The 27,616-nt window shown below is 43.4% G+C and overlaps 1 protein-coding gene across 8 annotated transcripts in view; it reads right to left on the reverse strand.

The window, feature by feature from the left end:
• Window positions 1-27,616, reverse strand: part of Wdfy3 (WD repeat and FYVE domain containing 3) — a 225,497-nt gene that overhangs the window by 100,092 nt on the left and 97,789 nt on the right. For all 8 annotated transcript variants that reach the window (XM_050155577.1, XM_050155582.1, XM_050155580.1 and 5 more), the window contains 8 exons: window positions 20,484-20,593; window positions 16,136-16,297; window positions 12,105-12,297; window positions 10,501-10,687; window positions 8,268-8,434; window positions 7,123-7,590; window positions 6,052-6,153; window positions 3,172-3,365 (listed from right to left, as the gene is read on the reverse strand). In XM_050155577.1, the coding sequence (XP_050011534.1) occupies window positions 3,172-3,365; window positions 6,052-6,153; window positions 7,123-7,590; window positions 8,268-8,434; window positions 10,501-10,687; window positions 12,105-12,297; window positions 16,136-16,297; window positions 20,484-20,593 (1,583 nt within the window). The remainder of the gene's footprint in view (window positions 1-3,171; window positions 3,366-6,051; window positions 6,154-7,122; window positions 7,591-8,267; window positions 8,435-10,500; window positions 10,688-12,104; window positions 12,298-16,135; window positions 16,298-20,483; window positions 20,594-27,616) is intronic.

Here is a 27,616-nt window from a genome sequence, read left to right on the forward strand (position 1 = left end):
AGACCAAAGTGAAAAAAAATCAAAGATTCTATACTACATTAAATGAATAGCAAAGGTAGGATTTAAATTCCAGTTCCCCAAATGCACCTAACCATGATATTGTACTGTCCTGAACTGTGTCTGGCGCCTGTGGACACACGCAGTGGGCTCGCTCCCTTCTGTTTCAGTTCTTAGCACACAACAGGCTGGTGTCTACCGTGAGTTCAGACACATTTTAATCTTAGCAGTCATCATGTTTTAGAAAGTCAACTTAAAATATTTCACATGTTTCTAAGGGCAGCCAAAGAATGGAAAGGCTAAGGGCTAGTATAGGATACAGTTTACACACGCTATATGTAACCAGCCTCCTGAGACACACTGCTTCAGAAACGATGAAGGTTTGTTTCATTGTATATACTATGACTTCTTATCTTAAAAGAATTATCTGTGTATGTTACTAAAACATAAAAACATAGTATATCCTTTCCATTCTTCTGCAAAGAATTTCCATTTAAAAAATTTTGGTATCAATATCATTCCCACATTGTCAAGTTTAGTAAATTATATTTATTCTTAAAAATTACAACTCATAAAAAAATTACAACTCGTGTTAAGAAATTTCAATGTTATAAAAATCTTAACGTTATGGTGAAGAGTAAATGGATCCAAGTCCTGGCGCTGACAATAAACTGCTTTATCACACCAGTTACTAGAGCTTTCTGTGGTGTTCAACAAGGGACATGGCCTACTACACACCGAGGTTAGTGCACACCGTAGAGTATACAGTCCCAGTCCCAGGACTCGGCCTACTACATACTGAGTATACACTGTGGTGTGTATGGTCACAGTCCCGGGACATAGCCTACTACATACTGAAGTTAGTGTACACTGTAGAGTATAGTCACAGTCCCAGGACATGGCCTACTACATACCGAGGTTAGTGTACACTGTGGAGGGTACGGTCACAGTCCTGGGGCATAGCCCCTAAATAGTTTATCAAACACTGAGGTTAGGTATGCTAGATTATTTCAGATTCTAAGTATCTACTATTCTGAGTCATATAGGCAGCAAAACACTTCTATATCTGAACATATCTAAACATGGGAAAGGTACAACGGAAACTGTCCCGGGAACTGCACTGACGCCCCTTACACTGTGTGGCTCATACGGTTTTGTATGTGATGTAAACACCTCTACACAGAACATGATCACAGTTTTATGGATGCCGACAGGTGAGTTCAGAGTTAAGAAAAATTTCATGGCTGGTTAGAACTTTGATAGAGTTAGAAAACGGTGCCTAATTCTTAGTCTAAGAGTTATTATTTCAGGACATTTTGCCTCCTACTTCATCAGAGCAGCTCCTGGCGGCAATCTCACAGTCCAATCAGTATTGGAAACTTTCAAGTTCCAGGGCGACTTCTTGCTCAAATCAAGATATGATAAAGAGCACGAATAATACAGCTATGATGAGAGCTAGATTCCAGGAGCTAATTAGAGAAAACTTCACTATGTATATAATATGTAATTCAAAGTGTGTGTCAGCAGGATTATGAAGACCATAGGATTTCAGTCTGTGTATAAAGAACTGCGGAGCAAATTAGCAGACATGGGGGCTGCACAGTTGGAGACTCTGGGAAGCAACTTTGAATGCAACGAAAATGGAAATTGAAGTTGAGATCCCACATCCTCCCCACTGCTTCCCAGCACTGAGGCACTAGCCCTGAAATCACAGCACGTGGCACCGTCCACTGGCGCAGGCGCTTTGGCCACCGGTGCTGGCTTGGAGATTAGCAAACCGGTACCAGGAGAGCACAAAGCAAATCACGTTCTCTGTGACCTCTTGACAGCAAGCATGAACTGTCCTGTCATGGTCCTTTGTTTATTCAGTCTCCTGCTTTGCTCTCTCCCTCACTTTTTGGCTAAAGACAACGATTTAGGCTCACTTTGTTACTTTATCTGCCTCAGCTGTATAGTCCCCATTTTCCTAAGGAACCCTGCCTGTTACAACAGAAATGATATTCAGAAATTGCGGATCAATAAATTAAAGTAAACATACAAATATCAATGTCTTTTCGTTCTTATGCAGATATTGCTGAAATGCAAAACAAGAATTCTAGCCAAAAACAAGTAAGTCTCTTTTGATTAAAGCTGATACTCAATTGTGCGAGACCAGCTAGCTCTGTCCTTGGCTCCCCGGCCCCCTATACTCCCACTTCCGATTGTTTAATAAAGCTGTGCTCCAGTTGACAGTGTATAGACACAGGGAGGGTCTCGGGGCAGAGGTTTAGCCAGCAAGCCAAGGAACTGCAATAAAATAAATCAAATTATGTAGAATGACACAGGGACACTAACAGCATCCATCTCTGCTGAGAGGCTCACGTGAGTGGGTGCATGTGAACGTACAGAACAATCTACACACAGGAAGCAGCGCTAGTTACTGCTGGAATTACAATGTTTTCTGGCACTTAGACAAATGCTTCCATGTGTCACTTCATAGTCTTCCCTTATCTACTCCACCTTGCTGGGAGTCACTGAACTCCTATGTAAACAAATTAAAAGGAGAATGTTTAATTTTAGTGAGTGCAATGTAACTACAGCACTGTGAGGAAATACATGTACGGAAATCCTGTGCGGAATTAGTGTGGCGGGAAGGATGCGTGGGGAAGCACAGGCAGGCTGCGCTGTTTTCCTCCTCTGCCCATCAGTACGTAAGCGTAGCATCAGATGACTGGAGCTGAACAGATAATATATGCGTTTAGTTTTTACTAACTTCAGATGATCTAACGAGCCAGGATAACTGCTCCAAGGCCAGTCAGAAGGACCACAGGCACCGACAGGCACGAGTGAGCGCGCTTTCCCAAACTCCTAGCATATATAAACTGAGGAGCTTTCGTTATTTTGGATTTTTAACATTTCTCGTGTAGGCTGTAGGCTCAGTGGTTAAGAGCGAGTCCTGCTCTGCAAATGGCCTGAGTTCAATCCCTGGCCTCACAACGGCCTCGAACTCTAGCTCCATGGCTTCTTATGCCAGTCAAGGGCGTATACACAGATACACACTTGAACACATAATTTTAGAAAGTAATACATAATAAATCTCTTTAAAGAATTTCCTTGATGAAAAGAAGTATATTTAATATAAAAGGACCCTTAGATTTAATAGTAAGAAAGCAGACATGTATTAATCAAATGTACCCTTAAGATGTCGGTCTTCAACTGCAGTTCTGTGGGTGGGGCTGAGTGCATCAGCCCCAGGAGGGTGCCCATGTCGTCGTCCCCATTCGGAGAGAGCACCAGCTGCTGTATGGTCATCAGGGCGTGCTGCCGGCACTGTGGGTACCTGACTATATTGTGTGCACATCGTGCGCCGCCAAACTCTCGGAAGATTCCTGAGGCAGGGAGAAAAGAGACAGCATGGAGTAACGTCAGGCAGTCAGGGTAAGTCAGGTGAACTAAAATTCAACTGCTTCTGTGGGAACAATACCTTAAAGAAATGTGTGGAAAGCTGACATACCTATTTTATCTTTTATACTACAATATAAAAATTGCATTGTGGGATGTCAAGAAAACATACACATATACATTTTCTAGACTTCTTAGAGGAAGATTAATGTCCTGATACAGTCACCATGTTCATTGCTAGAATATTTGAAAATTTTATAGGTTTGCACCAAGAAACCATGCACTGAGAGCAAGCAGCGACATTGTTTGGACAAACAGTGCCCAGGTAATAGAGGTCTGCACCGAAGGCGGTTACAGCAGTGCTGGAGAAGAACGGCATCAAATGAGGAAATACGGCAAACGCAACAACCAAAACCACAAAATCTACAACAGAAAACACCAGTTGTGGGGACTGCACCAAAGCCTGCCCTCTGCTTATTTAACCCCAAGTCCCAGCTAGTCAGTGACAGCACAGAGTTCATGTCCACAGGCGGTGTCCCAGCCCGTGTTCCCACTCACTCACGATCCCGTTCTCAGATCAATGCTGTCTGCTCTCAGGCTTTAAAAAGAAAGAGGAATCATGTAAATGACCAATCTGTATTTCTAACAAGTAGTTCTGCAATCCTTTATAAAATACCTTATAGTTCCACTTTAATTTTACCAGTCTTGTTGCTGTTTACATATTTGATCACCCATGAAACTTAGCATTTTCTTATGATTTTGTTTCAATGAAAATATGTCAATTGAATAACAGTGACCACCATCACCTCAATTTAAGTGGCTTTCCATTTGATAACTCTATAGGAATTATAAAGCCTTGAAGTCAGTGTGAGGTCCTGAAGTTCAGACATGACACTGGATCCAGGCTGATATGGAGAGGTCCTGAAGTTCAGACATGACACTGGATCCAGGCTGATATGGGGAGGTCCTGAACTTCAGACATGACACTGGATCCAGGCTAATATGGAGAGGTCCTGAAGTTCAGACATGACACTGGATGCAGGCTAATATGGGGAGGTCATGAACTTCAGACATGACACTGGATCCAGGCTGATAAGGGGAGGTCCTGGAGCTCAAGCCCTACACTTGGGAGTGGGAGGCAGGGAATACAAGGCGAGCTGGAGCTATCTAACAACAAGACTTTGTCTTTAAAACAACAACAACAACAAAAAGCCAGACTTAGGGCATGAACTTGTGACATCCTTTGTACATGAAGGGGGACAAACCCCAAGCCTATCAGACTCCACATGGCTAACAACTGAAGAATACTTTCTGTGGACCCAGCACAGAGCCGCGGATTACAAGGGAAGAAACATCTTTCCTAAAAAGGAAAAGACAGACACCAAAAGAACACATGGAAATGTCTGTACCTGGGAGGTGCCAAGGCAGTGACTGGGTGAACAACTACTCTACAATAGAAAAAAATAACCTGATCCTAACCTGGACAACTCCACACGACACTACTGAAAGCTAACTTGACAAATTCTTATTTTTCATTATTTATTGTGTCTGTATCTCAGTCAACTTAATCTAAGTAGCAATAAGCATACTAAGCATCCTACAATGGACAAAGGATCCTACAGAGCCCAGGAAATGTCATCTGACTCATAGTTTCTGTCACCTAGTAGATTTATTCAGCTTTGTCTAAGCACTTACCAAATTGTATTTAAACAATCACTTATATAATTATGCCTTGCATCTTTCTCAATTCGGCTGTGATTCTCCTGGGGGAAGAATTATCTTTTTGTCACTGTGGGTTAGTATGTTGGCTGGGACACATTACATTTAAATATGTTAGATGTAGAGATTCTCTGTGCTCCCACCAACAGTCACGCATTTTACATGATATTCCTTCATTCATCTGTGGCTTCCCCATATAACAACAATCCAATTCAAGCTCTTGCACATGTCCTAAGAAGGGCTCCATGATGTGAGCCTGCCCACAGCCTGAGCTCACTTAGTCCTCTCAAGTTGTCTTAGAATTTTGGTTTCTTTGAGGCAGGGTCACACTATGTATCCTTTTTTTAAAAAAAAAAAAAAAAGATTTATTTATTAATTAGGTGTACAGGGGTCTTCCTGCACATATCCCTGCAGGCCAGAAGAGGGCACCATATCTCATTACAGATGGTTGTGAGCCAACATGTGGCTGCTGGGAATTAAACTCAGGACCTCTGGAAGAACAGTCAGTGCTCTTAACCTCTGAGCCATCTCTGCAGCCCTCACTATGTATCCTTTAATCTCTGTGCAGACCAGACTAGCCTTAAACTCACAGAGATCTGCCTACCTCTACCTCTTGGGTGCTGGGATTAAAATCATGCTCTACTACAACTATGAACCACAGCTATGAAGAAGTATTTCAGAAATAATTTAAATAAGGCAATCACTTGAAGAAGAGTACATACTATAACTAAAAAGGGAAAAGAAAGAAAAAAGCCAAACAGAAAGCATACCATAAAAAGCAGTAAATATATTTCCAGACAATAACAGCAGTAAAGATTTTGCTGGGGCAGTATTTTAGCCTCCTTTTGGGGGGCTTGACTGTACCATTACTGAACCAGTGTTTCTCCTCCAGATGACAGGAACCCGGAGAGCAGGAGACCCACTCCTGAAGCATGAGCTGTGCTTTTCTGTTACCTGCATTTGTGTGCGAGCCTTGAAGGAGCACAGTCAAGGCCTCCATCACCAACAGAGCCAAGTGTTCTTGGTCTTCAACTGAACTATTATTTCTTGAGTCCCCTAGAAGATAGGTTCAAAGGTCTAAATCACAAAAATTGCTTTTTTATTTGAGACAGTTTTAGTTGTATAATTAATTCCTTTCATTCTGCCTTTAACATTTACTTTCTCGATTAACACAAATGCTAGTAATATATCCTTCAAAATAACATGTGTCCAGCACCTGTCTAAAATATGCCCAAACAAATCAGTATTAACAGATTTTTATTTTATGTGTGAAGAGTTAGTTATGTAACAAATATTAAAAATGAAAATGCCAAACAAAGTAAATATGGCCTTCTCACAGGGATTCTAATCAGTGAGGGCAATAGAATTATCATACAAAAAAAGATGCTTATGAATCAGCTGTACATTCAACATATATTAACTCTCAATTAAATTGTGTCAATTGCTAGATACAGCAGTACTTTAGCTATTTATTAAAAAAGCATATAAAGCCGGGTGGTGGTGGCGCACGCCTTTAATCCCAGCTCTCGGGAGGCAGAGGCAGGCGGACCTCTGGGAGTTCGAGATCAGCCTGGTCTACAGAGCTAGTTCCAAGACAGGCTCCAAAACCACAGAGAAACCCTGTCTCAAAAAACAAAAAAAAAAAAAAAAAAGCATATAAAGTTTATGAAACCACTAAATAGATATAATTGTTCTCTAGACTGAAAATATTTTGAGATACCCACATTTAATTGTATTTAACTAATTGTAATTAATAACAATTTCAATTATTCCAGAAATTTAAAAAGAAATCTCCCAGAGAAAGCAATAAACACAAGTCATGAAGACCATGCATGTTTACTTTGAACTCTCTCCCACTACTGTAAATCAATTCTAGGCCCCCCCTTGCCCAATTTCCTAACAAAAGGTGAAGAAGAAGTTAAGGCTGGGCAATCTGCACTCTAACACCACAATCACATCAACCACCAAATGAGAAACAGTGGCGCCTCCCTGACCCTCTCCCAGCATGTCAACCGGGGGCTTTACCTTGCTCACTGAGCACCTGAGCTGGATCCTTCAAGAGGGCAGCATACTTATGCAAAAGGTTGACCATGACCTCCAGAAGGCCCACCTCTCTGAAGACGTCTTTAAAGATGTAGTCGTGTCTTGTAAACTTCAGGAGGGTTTTCATTGCAATGATGCTACAGTGGTAAGAGGAGCTGGATTTCAACAGGATACTAACGCTAATGAGTTCTTTACAAGGAATATAATTTAAGCTAAAAACAACAAACTCCAGCATTTCAAAGTATTTGTTCTGCACATCTGGGAGCTTGGCGATCTTCTCCGCAAACTGGGACAGGGTGTGCTGGGACTCTAGGATGAAGTAGTTGGCATTGTCAGCCATGTAAATGTTTGTGATGGCGTCAAGGATGATCTGGGCAAGGAAGTTGGTTTTTGCTTTTAAAAATGCGTTCTGAAGAACTGCAAAGGCCTGGACGTTCCTCACACTGTGACCTGACATAGAAAACAAGCACACAAGTGGGTGTCGTATGACGTTTCACACGGGGTAAAAGATCCCGTGTCAACACAGCACGAGCTTCACCATTATCAAATATTTACCAAGACAAGATCCTGTTTTCCTGAGAGGCCTGACTTTTCTTCGAGTTCAAATATTTAATTAAAAATAAATAGAACCAATCAAACATTTAACGCACCATTATGAGGATCAAAATGTTAGAAGAATGTAGCCTATGAAAACTTTTTCTCTAACCTAAAGGAAATAATGCGACCTCTTTGTCTTAGGGTTTGCACAACCTTAAAAGATACGGAACACTCACACCTCCTGTTTTCCTTATGTCCCTAGCAGCCCTCCCAGCAGAGGTGAGGCATAGTGTGTGCTCAAAGCTCTAGCCACACACAGAGGGCATGCAGGAGCAACACTCAAAGAAGGAGGCCCAGATGACAGGGCTCAAAAGCACGCATCTTCCGATGAACGCCTCTGGTTTAGTGCTACCATACTATGTTCAACTTGTCCCTCAGACTGAAGAGGGAGAAATCTTTCTGCAGCTCAACTGCGGGCAGAGAACTTTACGGAAAACGGCAATCACTTTCACACTGGTAATTCCTACCAGGATTCACCAGTAGAAACAAATCCACTCCTCCTCCACTCTGGGCACTCAGGAAGAACTCACCTTTGCCTGCAGGCTGAGGTACTGTAAATCCAGGCAACAAGAAGGGGGCCCCTGTGGTGACACCAGCTGGCTTGAGCTCACTGACCCCATACGTGGTCAGGGAAGTTACCAGATTCACCAGATCCTTCAAGGCGTCTCTGCATTCCGCCTCTTTCGCTTGTTCCAATCTAGAAAAGGTTGATTTCAGAACATTTTTTTTCTTTTGTTAATATTCTTATATTTAATATAGAATTACTTGTCAATTTCAGACTATGTAAGTAAATTTATAAAGTAATTACAAAGTATTTACATTTTTCTCATATACATATTTCTTTAAAAAATTCTAAAGATTGTATTATGCTACATAATAAAGCATTTCAAACTTTTTTCTAATTTATTGTTTTCAAAGGACAGTTTTCCTCTGCTGCCCTGCTGGCCTGAAGCTCTGCATGCCATAGATAATTATGGCATGATTTTATCACCAGGGTCCACTGTGTGTATACCCGACAGATCGCTCTTGAGCTAACAGTGATTCTCCTGCCTCAGATAACTCTTCCTAGTAAGTTTTCTCCACAATGTTTAAAAATGAAATTTATGGGAATGCTCTTAGAGTTATATATATGCTGCATGGGTTTGTGGGGGTGACACTGTCAGTCAAAGCTCGGAGAGTGCAAAGCTAACTTTGGAGCTGACCTGACTCCTAAGAGCCCCTGCCTGAGGTGGTGAGCGTCCGTCTGAGGTCATGAGGATACAACTCTTGCTGTAGCCCAACTGATAGCACAAAATGCCTGAGAGAATCCCATTTTCATAAAGACTAAAACTCACCGGAACTTTCCTTATTATAGAAATTACTAATTGTCATCAACATAGACTCAGGAAATGCCTACGACTGGGAAAGGAGAAAAGATGCGGCCAGTGTCATGACTCCCCTGTGCTTTACAAGTATTGTTTGGGATCGTCGTGGATCTAAGTGTGTGATCAGGTCCACGCCTACTCGGTCGCCAAGTTTTTCCACCCGCCAATCACTTCTCCGCCCCAGCTGCATGCACTCCTTTCTTAACCAAGAGTCAGCTAAGCGATGCCTGCCCACGTGGCTACAAGGGCACCCACTAGAGCGTGCCTCTGTGGAGGCAGTCTTCACGCTGCTTGTTATTATACCATATTCACAGCTGCACAGCCCTTTCTCCCCACTGACTATGAAACACGCCCCCCATGTTGAGCTCTACTCCAGAACCACGCTTCTGATGTTACTCCAGCCAACTATGGCTTCAGCAGCTAATACGCCAATGTCCTTCCTCCATGTTTAGAATCCTATCCTCTCACCACAGATAAAAGATTGGATTGTGTGGGAGCCTCAAGATATGAAGGGACAGCTTATCAACTTACAAGCTAAAGGAATGCACCAGTTACTATCCGGGGGTGACATTCACATGCCCTCTCCTACAGATGGGGACACCTCCTTGGGGTGACCTATTAGCCAACAGTAAGTAGAATAAAGTCCTTGCAGACAATAAATTCACAAACAGTGCTGTCCTGTGATACAGCAAATGTTCCAAAGACAATGAGCATCCAAGGATAGCTAGCGGGGACGAGGCCACAGTTCCCAGAACATATGTACCCAGCCAGTTTTGTGTGTAGTACTGGAGACAGTGGGGAGGCACAACATTTAGCAATGACTAATCTGTCTTATATACACAAGTGCAGTTTCAATCTATGTTGAAAACAAAATAAACCAGAAACTTAATAAAAATAACCAGAAACTATATAAGTAACAATAACTTAAAAATAAAAGGCCATGAACTTGAGAGGAGTGAGGGGATGTGGAAGGACTGGATAGAAGAAAGGGCGGGACCAACTGATGCAAATGCAGTACTCGTGAATGAGATCTCGAGAATTAAATGAAACAAAAAATTTAAACTTTTAGTCTGTCTCTCATACACAAACACACAGACACACACAGAGACACACACACAGACACACACACTGGCAAGTAGTATAAGATGAAGAAAAGCAAGACAATAATGAAGCAGGAAGAGTTTACACTTGAGAGCCACACTAACCAGCCGTCCAGCCATGCTGTGCACTGCCTTTGACTGTCTCACTCAGAATTCCCCTTCTTCTCGGAAACAGGAATAAAAGGAGAGCGACACCAAGACCCAAGAATGCATCAAACAGGAAGCGTTCCCTGGTTTCTTCTGACGATCCCACCGTCTCCACAGACATTTCAAATGTAATCTCAAGCTGTGGGGTTTACCTGAGCAAGAGGTCACAGAGGAAATTATATCCTTGCCATATCCGGAAGTCATCCAGGAGAGTTTGGGAGACGCCGCTGGAGTCTTTGAGGAAGCACGAGAGCCCTGCGAACATTTCAACAATCTCCAGGGGAGACAGGTCGTCGGACTGCTGCATGTTCTGCACACACGTAGACAAACATTCTTTTTCTGTAAAGAGAAAAAATTAAGTATGAATTGTCTATATCCATGGCTTAAGAAAAGGGGTTTAAGGAAGAATCACGTGCTAACGTACATATGACACGGGACTGGGTAAGGTTGTTTTTTTTTTAAAGGGGAAACGAGGCCTCAGATGCACGGGAAGGGGCCCTAAGCGGCAACCAAGTGTAACACAGGAGCAGTTGGGAACCAGCGGATGCTAGCACAGTTCTTACTACAGTTTGATGCCATTATTTAACAAAATCTAAATAACCGCCCCACTGCCAAATAGTTTTTGATCATTTACACTAATAAATACTCATACAAAGATAAAAAAACGAAGGAAAAGAAATTATCAAGTATTCAATGTGCAAATATAGACCAACTTAATACTTTCATAAATAAAGGGATAAAATGTTACAGTCACATCCCATCAGCAACTATGAGGCCTCAGCATCCTACAACAGAAGCTAAGAATAACATGGGAGAAGAAGGAAGACATCATCAATGGCTAGTTCAGGACAGGGTGTCAGGCCACACACGCATGCACACACACACACACGCATGCGCGTGCACACACAGACATACACCCACATATATATGCTCCATATATTAACTCAAGAATTTCAGGACACCTCAGCATTTCTGTGTATCCACACAAAGTAAAAGAAACACTTGAGAGGCTGCAGGAATTGCCTTTCACGTCAGCTCCTCAAAGGCCAGATGACACTATGTATACATTAGGAAGACAAAGAAACCTACCTCTTCTATCTATTCTGTATGAGAAAGATTACCAGTGAATTTATGAAATATCTTCAGAAACACTGGCAGCTACAGCATTTGAAAACACTTGCTTTTTTCACTAGGAGAACGGATAGAGACAATGGCACAACCTACCTACACTGAATTAAGACTAACATTCACACAACAGTGAAGTAATTTTAAATTCATATCCATTATGTGGAACCTATGAAAATGCCTTGCCTTGGGAAGACCCAACAAATCAATTTTTTTTCTCCTGGTAAGTTTCTGTACATGTGTATCTGGGAATCCTAGAGACTGGACAGACGCTCTCCCACAGACTAGTCAAGTCTAGAGACTGGACAGACACTCTCCCACAGACTAGTCAAGTCTAGAGACTGGACAGACACTCTCCCACAGACTAGTCAAGTCTAGGGACTGGACAGACACTCTCCCACAGACTAGTCAAGTCAAGCTGGGTTACAGGCAGCCTGTTTGTCCTTTCCATTGTGAGAAAGGATCTCACTAAGTTATCCAGACAAAACAAAAATTCACTGCATAGCTGGGGTGGGCCCATCTCTCTGCCTCAGCCAAACTAGACCTGTCAAAATGTATGCATTCACGTAAAGGGCAAACTTTGGAACACTCAGAGATACAGGAGAAGGTGGGAAGACAACAGGCTCCTCACCGTGAATATACTTCACCACGTTGACACTCAGCCCGTGGCGGGAGATGGTCGTGAGGACCTCCCCCGCGCTCTTCCTCCAGGGCAGGTTATAGGGGGGGCACCAAGAGGTTATTGCACTGAACAAGAGCTGCAGGTCATCCTTCTGGGCCAGCTCCTCCGCCGGAGAAACGAAACTGCACAGCTTTACTAAGATCTAGATGGAAAAGGAAACAAGAGAGTGTGCTACCCAGAGGGCGTGGGACCAAAACTTCACCCACACTTCCACGCAGGTACTGGGCAGTCAGTAAAATCACGGTGGCTACTGCTCTTAGGAACGTTAAAAGATATCTAGGGATCGGGTGTGTGCTGGAGACTGTGCTTAAAAAACCTCACTTCCCCTTCTTCTATCTTTGGATAATTTAGCTTGAAACAGAATAAAACAGCATTGCTATACTTCTTTTCAGTATTAGTACTTTAATTTTCTAATTTTCTCTTTCTTTTTAAATTTTTTTGAGGGGGGGGATGTTGAAACAGGGATTCTCTATGTATCCTTGGCTGGCCTGGAATACACACAGATTCCTTCTGCCTCTGCCTCCCCAGTGCTGGAATTAAAGGTGTGTGCCACCACAACTGCCCATTTTAACTTCCTTATTTAGTTCTTCTGTTCTTTATTTGCTCTGGTGAAAGATATTTTTTTTAAAGTATAGTACAACTGATATTAGATAGTTAAAGTGAGTTTTAAATTGTTTCCATTTTATATAGAAGTAGGAAGAAATCTCTAATTAGTATAAATCATCATAATTTTAAAATATCGTTCAATTACATCTAATTGATAAAAACTCCCTGAAATCTGGCTTTCAGCAAAGACTCTGTCAGTTCCAGAAGGAAGAGCTAACTGTGACCTGCAAGATCACTCTAGCTTGGCGTTTTGCTGCACTGGGGCTGCTCCCCAATAGTGCAAGTAGACTTTGCCCTCAACAGTCTCTCCCTTCTGATCCAAGTTCAGCGTGAGGGACAATCACCTTTTCCATGATGAAGCCCCTCACCTAGACATTTGTGAGATATAAGACCACAGAATCATTCCTTCAGCTCAACAACATTCTTCAGGAACTGTGGGTCCCTTAACACCAGGGAGAGCACGGCTCCATGAACTAAAGAATCAGAGCACGGGAAATAGCGCGCCCTGCCTGCAAAGCCAGGTCCTCCGTGTCCTACTCAGAGCCAAAACTTTCTTAACTAACAAAGGCTTCCTAGTTCATACCTGCCAACCCACGGGAAGAGAGGGCTGAGGGCTGAGAGGGTGAAAGGCTCCCATGGTTAGCAAACATAGGCACCTTCTCTACAAAAGGCCTGGAGGAACTTCTGGGTGCAGAGCGCCCCCTGATGTGTGCTTCTCTTGCCTAAGCAAGCACAGCAAGGCTAAGCTGATAAGGGGGATGCTGTCGGCTCTGTTTGATTCTACTTGTGATGCTGCAATTAGAACAGATGCCATTTCTCTAATTCATAACTAAAAAACAAACCGAAATAGTAAAAACTAGGAAATAAAATCCAAACCAAATCCCTGTTCACTGCTGAACCCTAAAATAACTAACTGGCTCTCAACTTCACTGCCAAGTGACTCTTGAAAATCATTTAGCTTAACCCTGTCCCCCGAGCCGGAAGTGCTGTCTCCTTCCCTGCAGGACTTCTTGTCCAAGCGTGGTAGAGGCAGAACCGCTCACACGGACCAGGCAGCGAATGCCTGCGTGCAGCGGCACCAACTGCTGAGGTCCCAGGAAACCATCTGTTGTCATAGAATACAAACACAGAGATTTCCTCCAGCTTGATGCATTTAATGAGCTCGTCCCAGTTTTTTTCCTGAACAAAATGATAGCTATGGTGTCTATCTGGGGTGAGGCAGGAAAACAAAGGAACTGACACTGTGGCGAAGGAGCGCACAAGGTCCTCACCACGGCTGGGTTACACGCATGACGTCAGCTCCCACAATGCAAAGGGGGAGTCTGAAGCTATACGTTCCTTTGCACCTTAACATTTAACAACTGCAGGACATTAACAAGAGCCTCGCACTATTTTAAGTCAACATCTATCACTTTCAAACACTGGGCGTCAATTTCTTAAAGAAACAGAGCCCCGTGCCTGCTTAGATGCTAGGATTAGAATCTTGCTGCTTACGGTCTCAGCTAACTTTTTTTTAAAATGAAAAGATGTCACTGAAATGGGGCTGCCACTCTTAACTGTCAAGATTAACCCACTACACTCATCAGCAAGGTCTCACAGAAGCTTTAATTCCTATTTCCTATGTGATGCTTTTCTTCACTTAATCCTACAGTTCTGATCATCTGCCAATTGCCAATGTAATTATTTTGGCGAAAAACGAAAATTCTATGGTTAAACACTGTTGTTCAAGTTACATGGAACGAAGTGCTAAAGTTTAGTATAAGAATATATGATTAATCAAGTGTTCAAAAATTCTTTTTTTTTTTTTCTTTTTTTGAGACAGGGTTCCATGTAGCCCAAGACGGCTTTGAGCTCCACAGGAAGCAGGGGCTGATCTTGAAGACCTTATCCTATGCTTCCTTCATGCTGGGATCACAGATACTATCAGGAACCCATCAGGAAGACCCAGGACTTCCTATCTCACAAACGAGCACTCAACAAACTGAGGCCCTGAAATATTTATTGAGATAGCATTTTGTTTGGTGATGCGAGTCTACTTTATAGCTGGCTTAGTGTCCCAGGCTCCAACCTGCTGCAGTAGCGCCTTCTTGAGGTCTTGCAGAGAAGACAACGAGAGGTACACGGGCCACCAGCATCTACACCCACAGCACAGACCCACCGTCCTCTAGTCTCGCTGCTCTCGCAGCAACAGCAGCAAGTCGCTATGTAAAATCTAGTCTGTGCTGAGCAGAGAACTACAGCTCAAACTCAAAACCTGTAGACACACACTTTTCACTCTGTAGATAAGAAAACTATATCCTTGCTTACATAACTTCAGAAACCTAGATACAACGGTGTTGTTAGTGCACTATGCACTGAAGTTTCTAAAAACCTCATCAAATTCATAATCTTCAGCACAGGAAGTGACAGACTGTAGTGTTAGCTAAACACACTGCTGTCAATGGACCTACAGGTTCTAATCTTACAAGGCTGGAACCTTCCCTAGAACCCTGTCCTACAGCTTTCCTTCCCACATCTCTTGTTCTCATTTCCTGAAGACTGTAGCCACCTCACGCAAGTGCAAGTAATTCGTATTTGTCATTTGTTTTTATTTACTTTGTTTTTTAAATTATATTAGGTCCATGGACAGACTATATTCTAAATGTTTGAAGCTTAAAAGTTTTTCTCCCACAGAAGACCATGGGGTGCTGTATGTGACGGTGCTTTAAAAAAGGCCTTTTACCTTCATTTAACACAGTGCTATAAAGGAACAGTGGCAGTGATGGGAAGGGAATTCCCAAAGTTCAGAGGAGTTGGCAGGAGACAGGAGGAGGTGGCAGTAGACAGTTGGAAGTCCAGCAGGAGAAGCCAGTAGATAGACAATAGGAAGTGGCAGCAGCCAGTATAAATCACTATTTTCTAAGTTGAATATTTATAAGCCTGGCAAATCCTATCTATAAATAAAAATTGCATGGCGTTTTTTGTTATTATAAGACATTTCCCAAATCTCAATATGACAAACTCAGCAAGAAATTATTTCCTTAACAATCTAATTTTAGAAACATCATTGATACTGGACCTGTTTGCAGAATCAAATGCACTAACACCTTCAAACATCCCCAGAATGCATTTTCATATTGCTTCTGCAAGAAAATGCAATTATGAGGAAAAGCCACACCATAATAAATACCAATGAAAGTGAAAACAGGCAAGCAAATATGGGGGTGCATTCCCATAATCCCAGCACCTGGGAGGCTGAGACAGGAGGTTGTGGTTTGCAGTCAGCCTGGCCTACAGTGAGAACCCGCGCTAGAAGAAGACAAAACATCTACGTAAGAAATGCTCTAGTCATCTTACAGACACAGAAACAACCCGCAAGGTGAGTGCCCGCTTACCTGTACAAAGACTTTCTGGAGCAGTCCGCGGCGCTCCGCTAGAGGTAGCTCATTCTGGGCACCTCCACCTGCCTCAGGCACATGTGGAAGGTCAAAGAACAGATACAGACATTTAACCAGGGTGGAAGGCACTGACATCGTTGTCATGCAGTCCACGGTTTTCTGGAAGACAAACCAACCGAAGTGAGTAGAGAGATGGAATTACTGGAGCTGGGACAGCTAACGTAGTCACAAAGATGGGCTAGAGCGCCATATATGAGCCAAGCTCACTCTTGAATGCAGGGAAGATTTAAAAACCGGCTTCAGACTGAGAAACAGTCAATTTGCCATTTGGGCAAATCTGCTCTAATCAAATGCTAACAGTGGTTTGCTACAGTGAAGTAAGTAACTTATTAAATATATTTATTTATTAAGAGGCTTGTTTCACAGAACATAAACCTTAGGAGTTTAAGAAAAAGACATAATACCACAAATGGTGAAACTACTTAATCTCCAGGGCCTCTTCTGGCTCTCCTCTCTGTCTCTCTCTCTCTGACTCTCTCTCACAAATGAAGAGAACTGTGTATACAGTTCAGGATAAAGACGGCAGCTAAAATACAACAGACACTAACAGTTAAGTTTGGTGGAGACAGGAGGATCCCAAGGTCAAACTTTATCTGGACAACAAGGTAACCTTGAGGCCAGGCTAGAGACTTACTCAGAGTCTGTCTCAAAAGAAAAAACTAGAACAAGGCTTGGAGAAAACCTTAGGATAGAATTCTTTCCTTGGAGACAAGAGGCTCCGAGTCCAATCCCAATCGGAAGAAATAAATGACTCAATCAGTAAATAGATTCACCGGCCACTAAACAGTGTACTGACATCTGTTTTACTACCATGTTTATCTCTATTTTGTCGGGATGGTCTTGGGTGGGAAGGACATCTGAGAGACACACGTGATTTGCTATCATTTTCAGAGATTTACAAAACGAAATTATCAATAGTCTTTTAGGAATCATTTCAGTGTTGCTAAGAAGTATGATATAATTATCAAAAAATCCACAGTGCAGTGGGGCAGAAAGTTAGACTATAGTAGGGACCGGCAATATCTTCAATTCGCTTATTTACTTTCTCATCAGACATATTTATTGAGTATCTAGGGCAGAGGTTCTCAACATATGGCTCACAACTCCTTGGGATGTAAAATAACCCTTTCACAAGGGTTCGCCTAGGACTTTTAGAAAGCCAGGATATTTACATTATTATTCATAACAGGAGCAGTGTTACTGTAACAAAGTAGCAAAGAAAAGAATTTTACGGTGGTAGGTAGTGGGGTGTAGTGGCATTTCATTTGTATTTTAATAAAGTTTGCCTGAAGATCAGAGAGTAAAGAAGCCCCATTGGCCAGCCTTACAGACCAGGAAGTGGTGACACACACCTTTAATCCTAGTAGACACACTAGTTTCATAGAAACCAAGTGTTAGTGGTGCACACCTTTAATCCCAGCACTAGAGAGGAATATAAGACAAGAGGAGACAGCGCTCAGACAAAGTCTCTTTCCGAGATTCCTGGAGGCAGGTTCTCAAGTCCAGACTGAGGTCAAAGTAAGAGTGGCTGGCTGCTTTGCTTTTCTGGTCTTCAGGTTGAACCCCAATTTCTGTCTCTGAGATTTTATTAATCGTGCTGGGGAGGGATCACCACAGCATGAGGAACTGTTATTAAAGGGGCATATCATTAGGAAGGCCAAGAATCACTGGACTAGGCCATGTAAGACAGCCCATGGGAAGCTGCAGGCCAGGACTAGGAATCCCTCCCTTTCAAAGGACCATATGACTAGGACTATAACCATTGACAGACCCCTAAGCAACTCTGATCTAAACCCTCCACTGACAATAGCAGTACATGCAACCCAATATGAATGGGAAGAATCAACAATGTCTGAAATGAAACAGATAATTACAAATAACTAAATAAGTTGGGGAAACACCACCTGAAGTCACTTGGGATGTGAGACCACATATTTGAAGAACTATAGAGTCCAAAATGGCAGGTGCTTGAAAGCTTCAATAAAGATGACTTAGGGTGTGGCATTTACACCTCAGACTCAACACTGCATGGTCCTCACAAAGACAGCAATCGAGGCTCATTACTGACATACCCTGCTTTAGGTGGAGAGCCAGTTGAGGGTGCACGCCCAGTAATCCACGAGAATGGCCTCACACTCTAGCTTGACTCTTTTCTTTTTAAACTGGTGGCAGACACTCAATGAAACACCAACAAACAAGAACAGAAACTGAATTCAGATCATTAGCCTGTAGCAGCACAGATCATAAACAGCCAGAGGAGAGGGAGCAGGGAAACCAATCAGAACGCCACATGCGAGATGAACCGATCAGATACAGTCCTGGGGTGGGGGTGGGGGGTGGAGAGGAGGAGAAGTTTCGAGAACAAGGCTTTAAAGGTCCGGCCCACATCTGCGTAGACATCACCATTCCCTGCAGACTCGCTGCCTCCTTGGCTTTGGTTTGTGGCTTCTCAACCCCACATGCCACCACGTAGCTAGTGTGTAGTTCAAGTCTTTGTCATTTCTCCGAGTTTCCCAAATCCCATTCTTTCCTCTAACCCTCAACCTCACAATGTTTACGGCATTTCTACTGTCGAGGAGCGACACGTGGCTCATCACCGTACTTTATGCTATATTTTATCTGCCTCTTGCATGTTGAGTCAAGACTACAGTCATCTTGCTATCACACTGGTGCCAGCAGAAAACGGCTCTCAAACAAAAACAGCAGCTCAAGGCATAATGCGCGATTTGCTTTTTAAATGCATCATTTTCCAGTCATTCTCACTAGCTTTCCCTTCCCGTTATGCAAAGCACTGTGGTTTCCCATTCTCATCTTATTACCGGTGCACTTGAGGCACGACTTGGCATCCAAACGGTACTGTATTTGTCATCGTTTTAAGTGACTGAGGCGCCACTGGCTGCTTCTTCTTTTTTTTTTTTTTTTGAGACTTGGTTTCATGATGTAGCCCAGGCTGCCCCTAACTCACAGGCTAGCCTAGGCTGGCCTCACATTTTTTCAACTTCCTGTCTCAGCCTCCTGATCATGGCTGCAGACCACCATGGCAGGCTCTTTTCTTAGCTGAAAAGCCAGCTAGCCATTTATGGAGTCTAAGTTCATCTCCACCCAGTGATTTTTTTTTTTTTGTCGTGTTAGGTGTTACCCCCTAGGGCAGCCCTCTCACCATAAAAAGATCTTAATTAAGCATTTATAAAAAGTATTAGTAACTTTCAGAAACATTTCAATTAAAACTTAACACATAGGAAGTATTGATAACAATTATTTCATTTCAACGATAATATTTAAATAGCACATAAGGATACGGTGCTTTAAATTGAATCTGGGTACTGTGGTATAGAGGTGTTTGCAGCTCTAGTTAATGGCAGAAGGAACTGGGAATTCTGCTAGTCCTCCAGTGCAGCCGTAGACACTGACATGGTGGTCTATGCAAGCACTACCTGAAGGTTGTTATTTATGGTGAGTGGACGCCCCCCGACCCGGGACTCAGGGGATGTCTGAGATGCACCACTTTCTAGGTTGAAACGTAAACAGTAAGTTCTGAAAATCAGGATAAGTTGGTCTGGCAGGTTCTCTAAGCATCTTCAGTGAGGGCAGACAACACAGGCTGTTCCGAGGAAAAGTACAAGCACCAAGGGCTCAGGCTAGTCAGCACTTTAAGACTGCAGTTGCTAAAGGTACCCCCTGTTTCTGCGGTGACTTTAGTAAGCGTCATTGTTAAGAACGTTGGGGTTTTCTAAGTCCACTGAGTTTAGACAACAGATAGTGAACACTGGTTTTCCTCCTAATAGGTAATTATACTCCAGATTTAGAAACCAAAAAACCCTTCACATCCCAAGATGTCAAATACAAAACTAAGGTGTCCAAATGTCTCACTCATGAGTACATTAAACATGTCTCAGGTCAGATAATCAGGTGAAAACATCCTTCTGAAACTCAAGATGTTAGTCTTCCTTACTTCCTGTAAAAATCAGAAATACTCATAAATATTGTGTCATTTATTTATTAGCTGCAGATATTACATGAGTGCATGTTCAAAGCCAGAATTTTTCTAATGTGAGTCACACACACGCTGGGTATGCCCACTGCTGGCTAGCTCCTTGGGCCACCAGTGGTCCCTCCTGTTGCCTACTATGCTCCATAATGGTATCCTTATGTGTAACATGACGAAAATGGAAACACTGCAGCCTCATGGAGCTGTCATGAGAGGCACGGAAGCAGAACGTGCAGGACAGAAATGATTACTACAGCACTGAAACCCCAAGACAGTACACCATCGCTGTGCGCTCACCTGACCAGAGGATGCCAGCAGGTTGATGGTTGTCAGCAGCATCCAGCCTCTACTGGCTTCTTCACTCTGATTGATCTCCAAGAACTGGACAATGGCCCGACTTGCAGCCTCTATAAAACCAAAGGGAAGCCAGTAAGCAAGGGGAAGTCCCTTATAAACTTAAAACAACCCATAAAACATATCAGGGAAAGCATCATTTCCTAAGCACACATTTTATAATAGCATTATTTTGTACTCTATGAAAAAATAAAATGCAGTCTTTTAATGAATATTTGTGCGTGAGCAAGGGAATGACGTAGGAAACACTACTTTAAGACTGTGTGTGACACTGTGAGTCCAGAGAAAAATGGTGGCGAGAGGATAAAAGACACTGCCTGCGTCCATTACACCCACACCCACAGGGACTACTTGACAGGCTAGCCCGGGGACGGAGGAACAGTAAGACAGATGGGCATCCTCCACAGAATGGTAGAGTTAGAATATCTAAAAGCCAATTTAGTTGATAATGACTTTGGACTGGCGAGAAGGCTCAGCAGGTAGAGGTGCCAGCTGAGGAACACGATGGCCCGAATCCAATCAGCAAGTCACCTGTGGAAGGAGATAAATGACACCCACAAGTTGTCCCCTAATGTGTACTACGGGCGCATGCATAATACATCATGATAAATAAGTTTTAAGGGAGCAACGAAAATAGAGAAATCTCTAGACATCCACTTAATTTTATCAGTTTTTACAAATTTTAAGATCTGGCATGAATAAAACTGCCAGAAGTTCCCAGGGACTCCTGATGAATTGGGCAAGACACCAGAGTGCACCTGGTGCACTTCATGAGGAAGCAGGAAGCTGACTAGAACTTGGCTGCTGAGGTTCACTGTTCAGTGTTAACACAGCCACACATGCCGGCTTACATAGCTCAGCTCGAATCTTATATATGACGCTGTGCTGGGCACATATCATCTTCATGCACTTGCACTTGAAGGGATATTTTAACAGAAAACATTAAATCATTGTTTTTCCGGTATTGGCAACATTTGCAGTGCCCGTGTTTTAGCTTACTGAGTTTTCACACAACTGGATGAGTTATTTCCTATTAATAAGCCTCTCCGGTAAAAATTTTAAATATGGAATAGATAAGTAATTTGCCAGTAGTGAAGTCATATTTAAACCTAAGCTGTCTTGTCTGTGAAAAATAAGGAGAAATATTAAAGAGAGAGGGAGAGCGCGAGTGAGCTGGAGGGGTCTGCTGGGCAGTCGCTTAGGCAAGCATGAGGCGCGAGAGGGACTCCCAGAAGTCATGCGCGGGAACAAAGAGAGTGTGTGAAGCTGTCCTCTGGACATGGCTGGGGCTCGCGGATTTAACTAACGCAGCTCTAGTTCCCTGTACATGGCCTGTATAAGGCTGGGACCTTCAACCTGGGGACTGTGGTGGTGGCTGGAATAAGGGTGTCATTTTCTTCACTAACACCGTCACAGCCTGTTCACTAGAAAGCAGCTCCTGCCTATACTCATGCAAGAATCCTTGTTCAATTCAGCAGATCAGAAACAGCAGGCAAGAAAGCAGGAGACGGCTGGCTGGAGGGAGGGTTTCCGTGAGAGAAGAAAGGGAAGAGAAGGGAATGGGAAGTGGGAAGCATTAAACTTCATACCTAAAGTAACAAACTGCCAAAGAGTTAAAAAGAATAAAAGCTGGGCTTGCAATCTCAGGACTGGGGAAGCAGAGACAGGCAGATTCTGGGGGCTCACTAGCCAGCCCAGCCTATGGTGAGATCCAGGCCAGCGAGAGACTGGGAGTCCTTGTCCAAAAAAGAAAAAAGCAAGTGATCAATACCTGAAGAACAAGCCCCAGGTTGGCCTCTGGTCCCACATGTGTGTACACAACAAAGAAAAGCACGGTAGCCCAGAGAAACCTAATGTGTGAGATGCTACTGGTGGCCCAGTGACCATATTCCTGTGCTTATGAAGTTACAGTCCCTGGCCCTCTCCAGAGAACAAGAACCACAGGAACAGAGTCCGTGCTAAGCCTTGTCCATATGTGATCCTGGTCACTGACCCTGAGTGCAATCAGTAAGGACCTGCCCAGGGGGCAGCCAGACCAGAATACAGGAGTCACCAACTGACTGTGGACAGCAGGGATTCTGTAACATTTAGGAAAGGGGAGTGACACGGAGTGATGTTTGGAGCTCCCAAATTTGTGACATTCTTATTACACAGAAAAGGAAGAAAAAAATCAAAAAAGAAAAACTATCACTCAGTGTACTTTAGCAACCAGCGTCTGAGAGCACGGGTATGAACAGAAACTGTTTCTTGCAAACAGGTGAGAAACCATACACCTCTTCCCCGAGAGCAGTTAAACAGACACAAGGTAGACGACAATCTTCAGGCAGCCGAAACTCTCGGCCAGAGCAGACCAGTCGTCTTCACGATGGGGCAACTTTCATGTTAAACTGTGCATCCCCAGTCTCATCTGCTGCGGCTCTAGGGAAGGACTTGTACTCTTCATACTGATGGCATCTAGCAACCCAATACACTGACATAATACCTGATAACAACACTGCTCACGGAAAGATCTGGTTAGTGTCTCCTATCTTACTCATAGAGGAGAAAAAAGATTTCTAAAGAACTAAATCAACTTTAAAACTCAAAGCATTGTCATTTTCCTGGCAGAGAGGACCAAAGTCGAGAGACAAGCACAGACTGGGAATTCATCTGGGATGCTCACTATTAATTTAGAAAAGTGGTCAAATAGGTTTTTCCGCTGTTATTCAAGACTGCCAGATTTCAATACAGCATGCTAAACTAAAACAAAAAAACCGCACTTTTGATTTTTAACTATTAATACTTTTGGTTTATATTTATCTGTACAATGATAAGCATTTATACTTGAAAGGGTATGCAGTTTGTTTTGTTTTTTAATTATTATTTCCATCATTATGGCTATGATATGTGTATGTGCCCGTGTGCAAGGGCTTACACAGCAGGAACAGGGAGCTAGAGGACAACTCTGGGAAGCTGGTTCTCCTTCCACCACAGTCTCCACGCACTGAATTATGTCATTAGGCTCTTACTAATCAAGCCATCTTGTTGGCCCTGTTTTGTTTTTGTTTGTTTGTTTGTTTTTGAGACATGTTCTCATGCAGTCCAGACTAGCCCCCCTCACCTTATTCTTCTGCTTTGATCCCTCTGGCAATGGTGTGTTTTTTATATATTCTGTCTGACAGTGAACATTAATTCTTCATCATTTAAAAGGGTTGTCTGGGCTGAGGCTGTGGCTCAGTGCAAGACCAAACTCCTTACTTCTGGTCACAAACATTGTGACAGGATCTTTTAATTTCGATAACATTTAACAAACGTAAGTTGAATGATGAGTTAAGGGTTCTAGAGTTAATGAAGACACATTTTAGTTAACTCATCTCTTGAGCTACAACATGGGATGTACATGTCAACTTTTCCACTGCATATCAAGATAAACATCAAGAGGAAAGGAAGCATAGGGTCAGTAGAGCTTAAATTAGGTCAAATAGGCACACAATGTGCACAGCCTTAAGACAGATGCAAGTTCCTGTCACACACAGAGAAGAACTACAAGTGAGTTCCAGAAGTCAACATCCAGAGCAAGCAGAGCACGAGATGTGCTCATGACAAACATGAAATGCACCATTCCCTTTGTGAAGTCCACTGACAGCAGTGCCATTTCCAATGGTGCTTCAGGATGCCAGCATGAGCTGTGCTTGCAGTATTATTGTATTTATTTTACTGATGAAGAAACAAAGACCTAAATAGGCCTGGCCCTCAAAAAAAAAAGCCATCTGTAAATTTAGCTAGAAGACGGTATTAGACTTCACGGACTCTGTTCTTGCTTCTTTTTACCTACCGTGTGTGCACACCTTGGGGATGGTATCACCTGGGGTGCTATGGTTCTGAAATCCTTGGAGAACAGCACCACGCACTGTTTTTCTGTCTGGAAAGAAAGGCTGGTTGTCTAATTAGATTCCCTACAAGTCACTCACCGCGCTGTTGGAGGACTGTGACCGTCACCAGCCTCTCCATCACTAGCATGGTGCCACTGGGAACTGCACTAATAATGGGTTTAGCTGAGGCCTCTTGCATACAGCAAAGTCATTTGCAATAAACTTAAGATATTAGTGCACACAAGTGAGAAAGTAACATGCAAACGTGAAATCTTTAAAACTCTAAATAAGATTAAGAATGTTAAATCTCAATATTATATGGACTTACGAAACACGATAACCATATACCTTAAAGTCCCTTAATAATAAGAAGTCACAGTGGAGAACAATGAAGCGCATCCTGAGATTCTCCATATCATTCCTGCAATGTCCCCTGAGGTTATAAATACTTCAGAATTAAAACTTAAAATATTTGCATAACTATTACAGTAATTAACAGTGAGACACACTCTGTTTAAGACATCTGTCATCTCATTGAGAAGATTAGCTTGGGTATAAAATCTTCAAGGGAGCCAGGAAAACAAGTCTGGAACACAGCCAAGTGTCCTTCCACAGACAGTCCAGGTGTTCACAGGACAGAACAAGGATGAAGGTGGAGCCCATGGAAGCAAAGTTCGGAACTGTCCTCTAATCTCGGGTGTCACTCAAGAGAGAAAGCGCAATGACAGCAGCAAACATGGGACAGAACTTCCCTTTCCGCCATCTGTCTACAGCCACACAGATCTCACACAACAAATCCTCCCTTCTGCTGTAGTTAACTAGACCAGGAGTATGCACTACAAGAGGGTTCGATTCCACCCTGGGCGCAGAAGGGAATGTGGTCAGACAGGCTTACTGACCCTCTCATTAGACTTATTTCAGGTGCAAATGTAATCAAAGCCACCTTGGTTTTAAATGCAAGTATTAATCCACTTATTGTACCACCGACCATGCATGGATTTAATCCTCAATTAAAGACATTCTAACTGCCAGGCAGTGGTGGTGCAAGCCTTTAATCCCAGCACTCAGGAGGGAGAGGCAGGCGGATCTCTGTAAATTCGAGGGTAGCCTGATATACAGAGTGAGTTCCACGACAGGCATCAACGCTACAGAGAAACCCTGTCTTGAAAAACCGAAAAGAGAAAAAAAAAAGACATTCTAATTACTCCAAGACTGCATAATATGCGTAACGGATTTGGGTTCAGACAGACATCTCAGATTATGTGCTTAGCACCACTGCTGTGGTCTGAGCTGCCGAGCCAACTGTGACGTTATACACAGATGGGACACCTGGGAAGAAACCAGGGTGAGATCGGGATGTGAGGATAGGTCCCTCACAGTGGGACGAGCACACGCATTAGAAAAGTCCTGAGGGCTGGCTCTCCCATCTGAGTTCAGGGAGAGAAGGCAGCTGTCTACACAGCAGAAAACCCACCAGCACGCAGGAATGAAGCAGAAGTGTACATACTGAAGGTTCCTAGCCTTCCTCCTTTCCCTGGTGCTGGCTTCCAAAATGCCAACAGATATCATGTTTTTTAAGCAGAGTCTGAATAATTTTCCAGGAAATCCTTCTTTAATGAAGACACAAGTCAACAAGAGTATAACTCAACAAGACAACCTCACTCCGAACTCACGGAACCAGTTTCTGCCCCAAACTAAGGCTTTTTGCTAGAAGGAGGGCTGATGCTAAAAGACCGTCCCAGCTGACCCTAGCTCCTCACCCTGGGCTCCTGTAGAATAACCTTGCTGCCATAACAACTCCAAGGTATCATTTTATCCCACATTTCCAGGTAATAGTCCATCACTGGGGGAAGTCAGGCAGGAGCAGGAACTCAAGGCAGACAACTGAAGCAAAAGCCATGGAGGTGATGTGGGAGTGTCATATATCAATCTGTTGATTTCATTGGTTAAGTAATAAACCAACTGCTTGGCCTCATAGATTAGAACATAGGTGGGTGGAATAAACAGAATAGGATGCTGGGCGGAAGAGGAAGTGAGGTCAGACTCTGCTCTGCTCCCGGAGAGACCGGACAGCTCTGCTCTCTGGAGCAGAGACACCAGGATGGACGGAGGCTAGACTCTTCCTGGTAAGTGCACCTTGGGGTGCTTACAAACAATCATTAGAAATGGGCTAGTCCAGGTGCGAGAATTAGCCTGTAAGGGCTAGAGTTCATGGGCCAAGCAGTTCTTAAATGAATACAGTTTGTGTGTTGTTATTTCGGGCATGAGCTAGCCAAGCGGCCGGGGTGTTGGGGACGCAGCCCCACCGCCGCTCCTTATTTCAACAATGGAGGAATGCTCCATGCGGGTCTATTCAACCTGCCTTCTTTTACCATCCGAGGGTACAGGTCCAGGTGGCACTGCGTCCAGGGGGTAGAGCCCTCCCACATCCATCATCAATCAAGAAAATGCCCCAAAGGCCTTAACTCTGTGTGCTGAGTGCCACATGGTGAGGGCATTTCTCAGCTGAGGTTCCTCACCGCACAGGACAGTACCTTTGTCAAACTGAAAAAAACAACTAACTACAACAGTTCTTAAGGTGCTTATGGTACAACACACACACGCGCGCACGCATGTACACACACACACACATGCATGCACGCATCATTCATGAGGCTAAGAAACACAAGAATGGTTTGGAAAAATAAGAAATGTTTTGATTGCAGAAATCATGAGCATTTTTCATCAAGGAAGTGTGACTTAACCAGGCTGAGTTTAGGCAAACTGAGTAAGGACTGTCCTTCTGGGAGGAACACGATAAGAAGAGATACAAAAGCACGGTCAACGCTGCAGCCTGCAGCAGCAGCTCACTCTGATCAAAAGACAGAAAAGGAAGCAGGAAAGGAGACGAGCACAAGTGACGTCAGATCATAGCCTCTTGCGCATCATGCCGCGGTTGAAGGGTTTGTATAGAGGATGCAGGGTGATGGCAGGGTGACACTGGAGGGGCCAGTGGCCCCGCAGGGCGGCTTCCAGCAGAACTGTTCTTTTAGACAGTGCATGCTCAAAGCAGCAGGCAACAGTGACTGTGGTGGAGAAGGGCTGCAGCTGAGGTCCAGGTGCCTGCAGCCGGGCTGCCCGCTACTACATTTCAGCAGCGAGTCTAACCCCTACTGCATTTCAGCAGCAAGTGTAGCCCCTACTGCATTTCAGCAGCGAGTGTAGCCCCTACTGCATTTCAGCAGC

Source organism: Alexandromys fortis, unplaced genomic scaffold, assembly GCF_014885135.2.
Source record: "Alexandromys fortis isolate MF-2015 unplaced genomic scaffold, M_Fortis_MF-2015_v1.1 scaffold_87, whole genome shotgun sequence".
Classification (NCBI taxonomy): domain Eukaryota; kingdom Metazoa; phylum Chordata; class Mammalia; order Rodentia; family Cricetidae; genus Alexandromys; species Alexandromys fortis.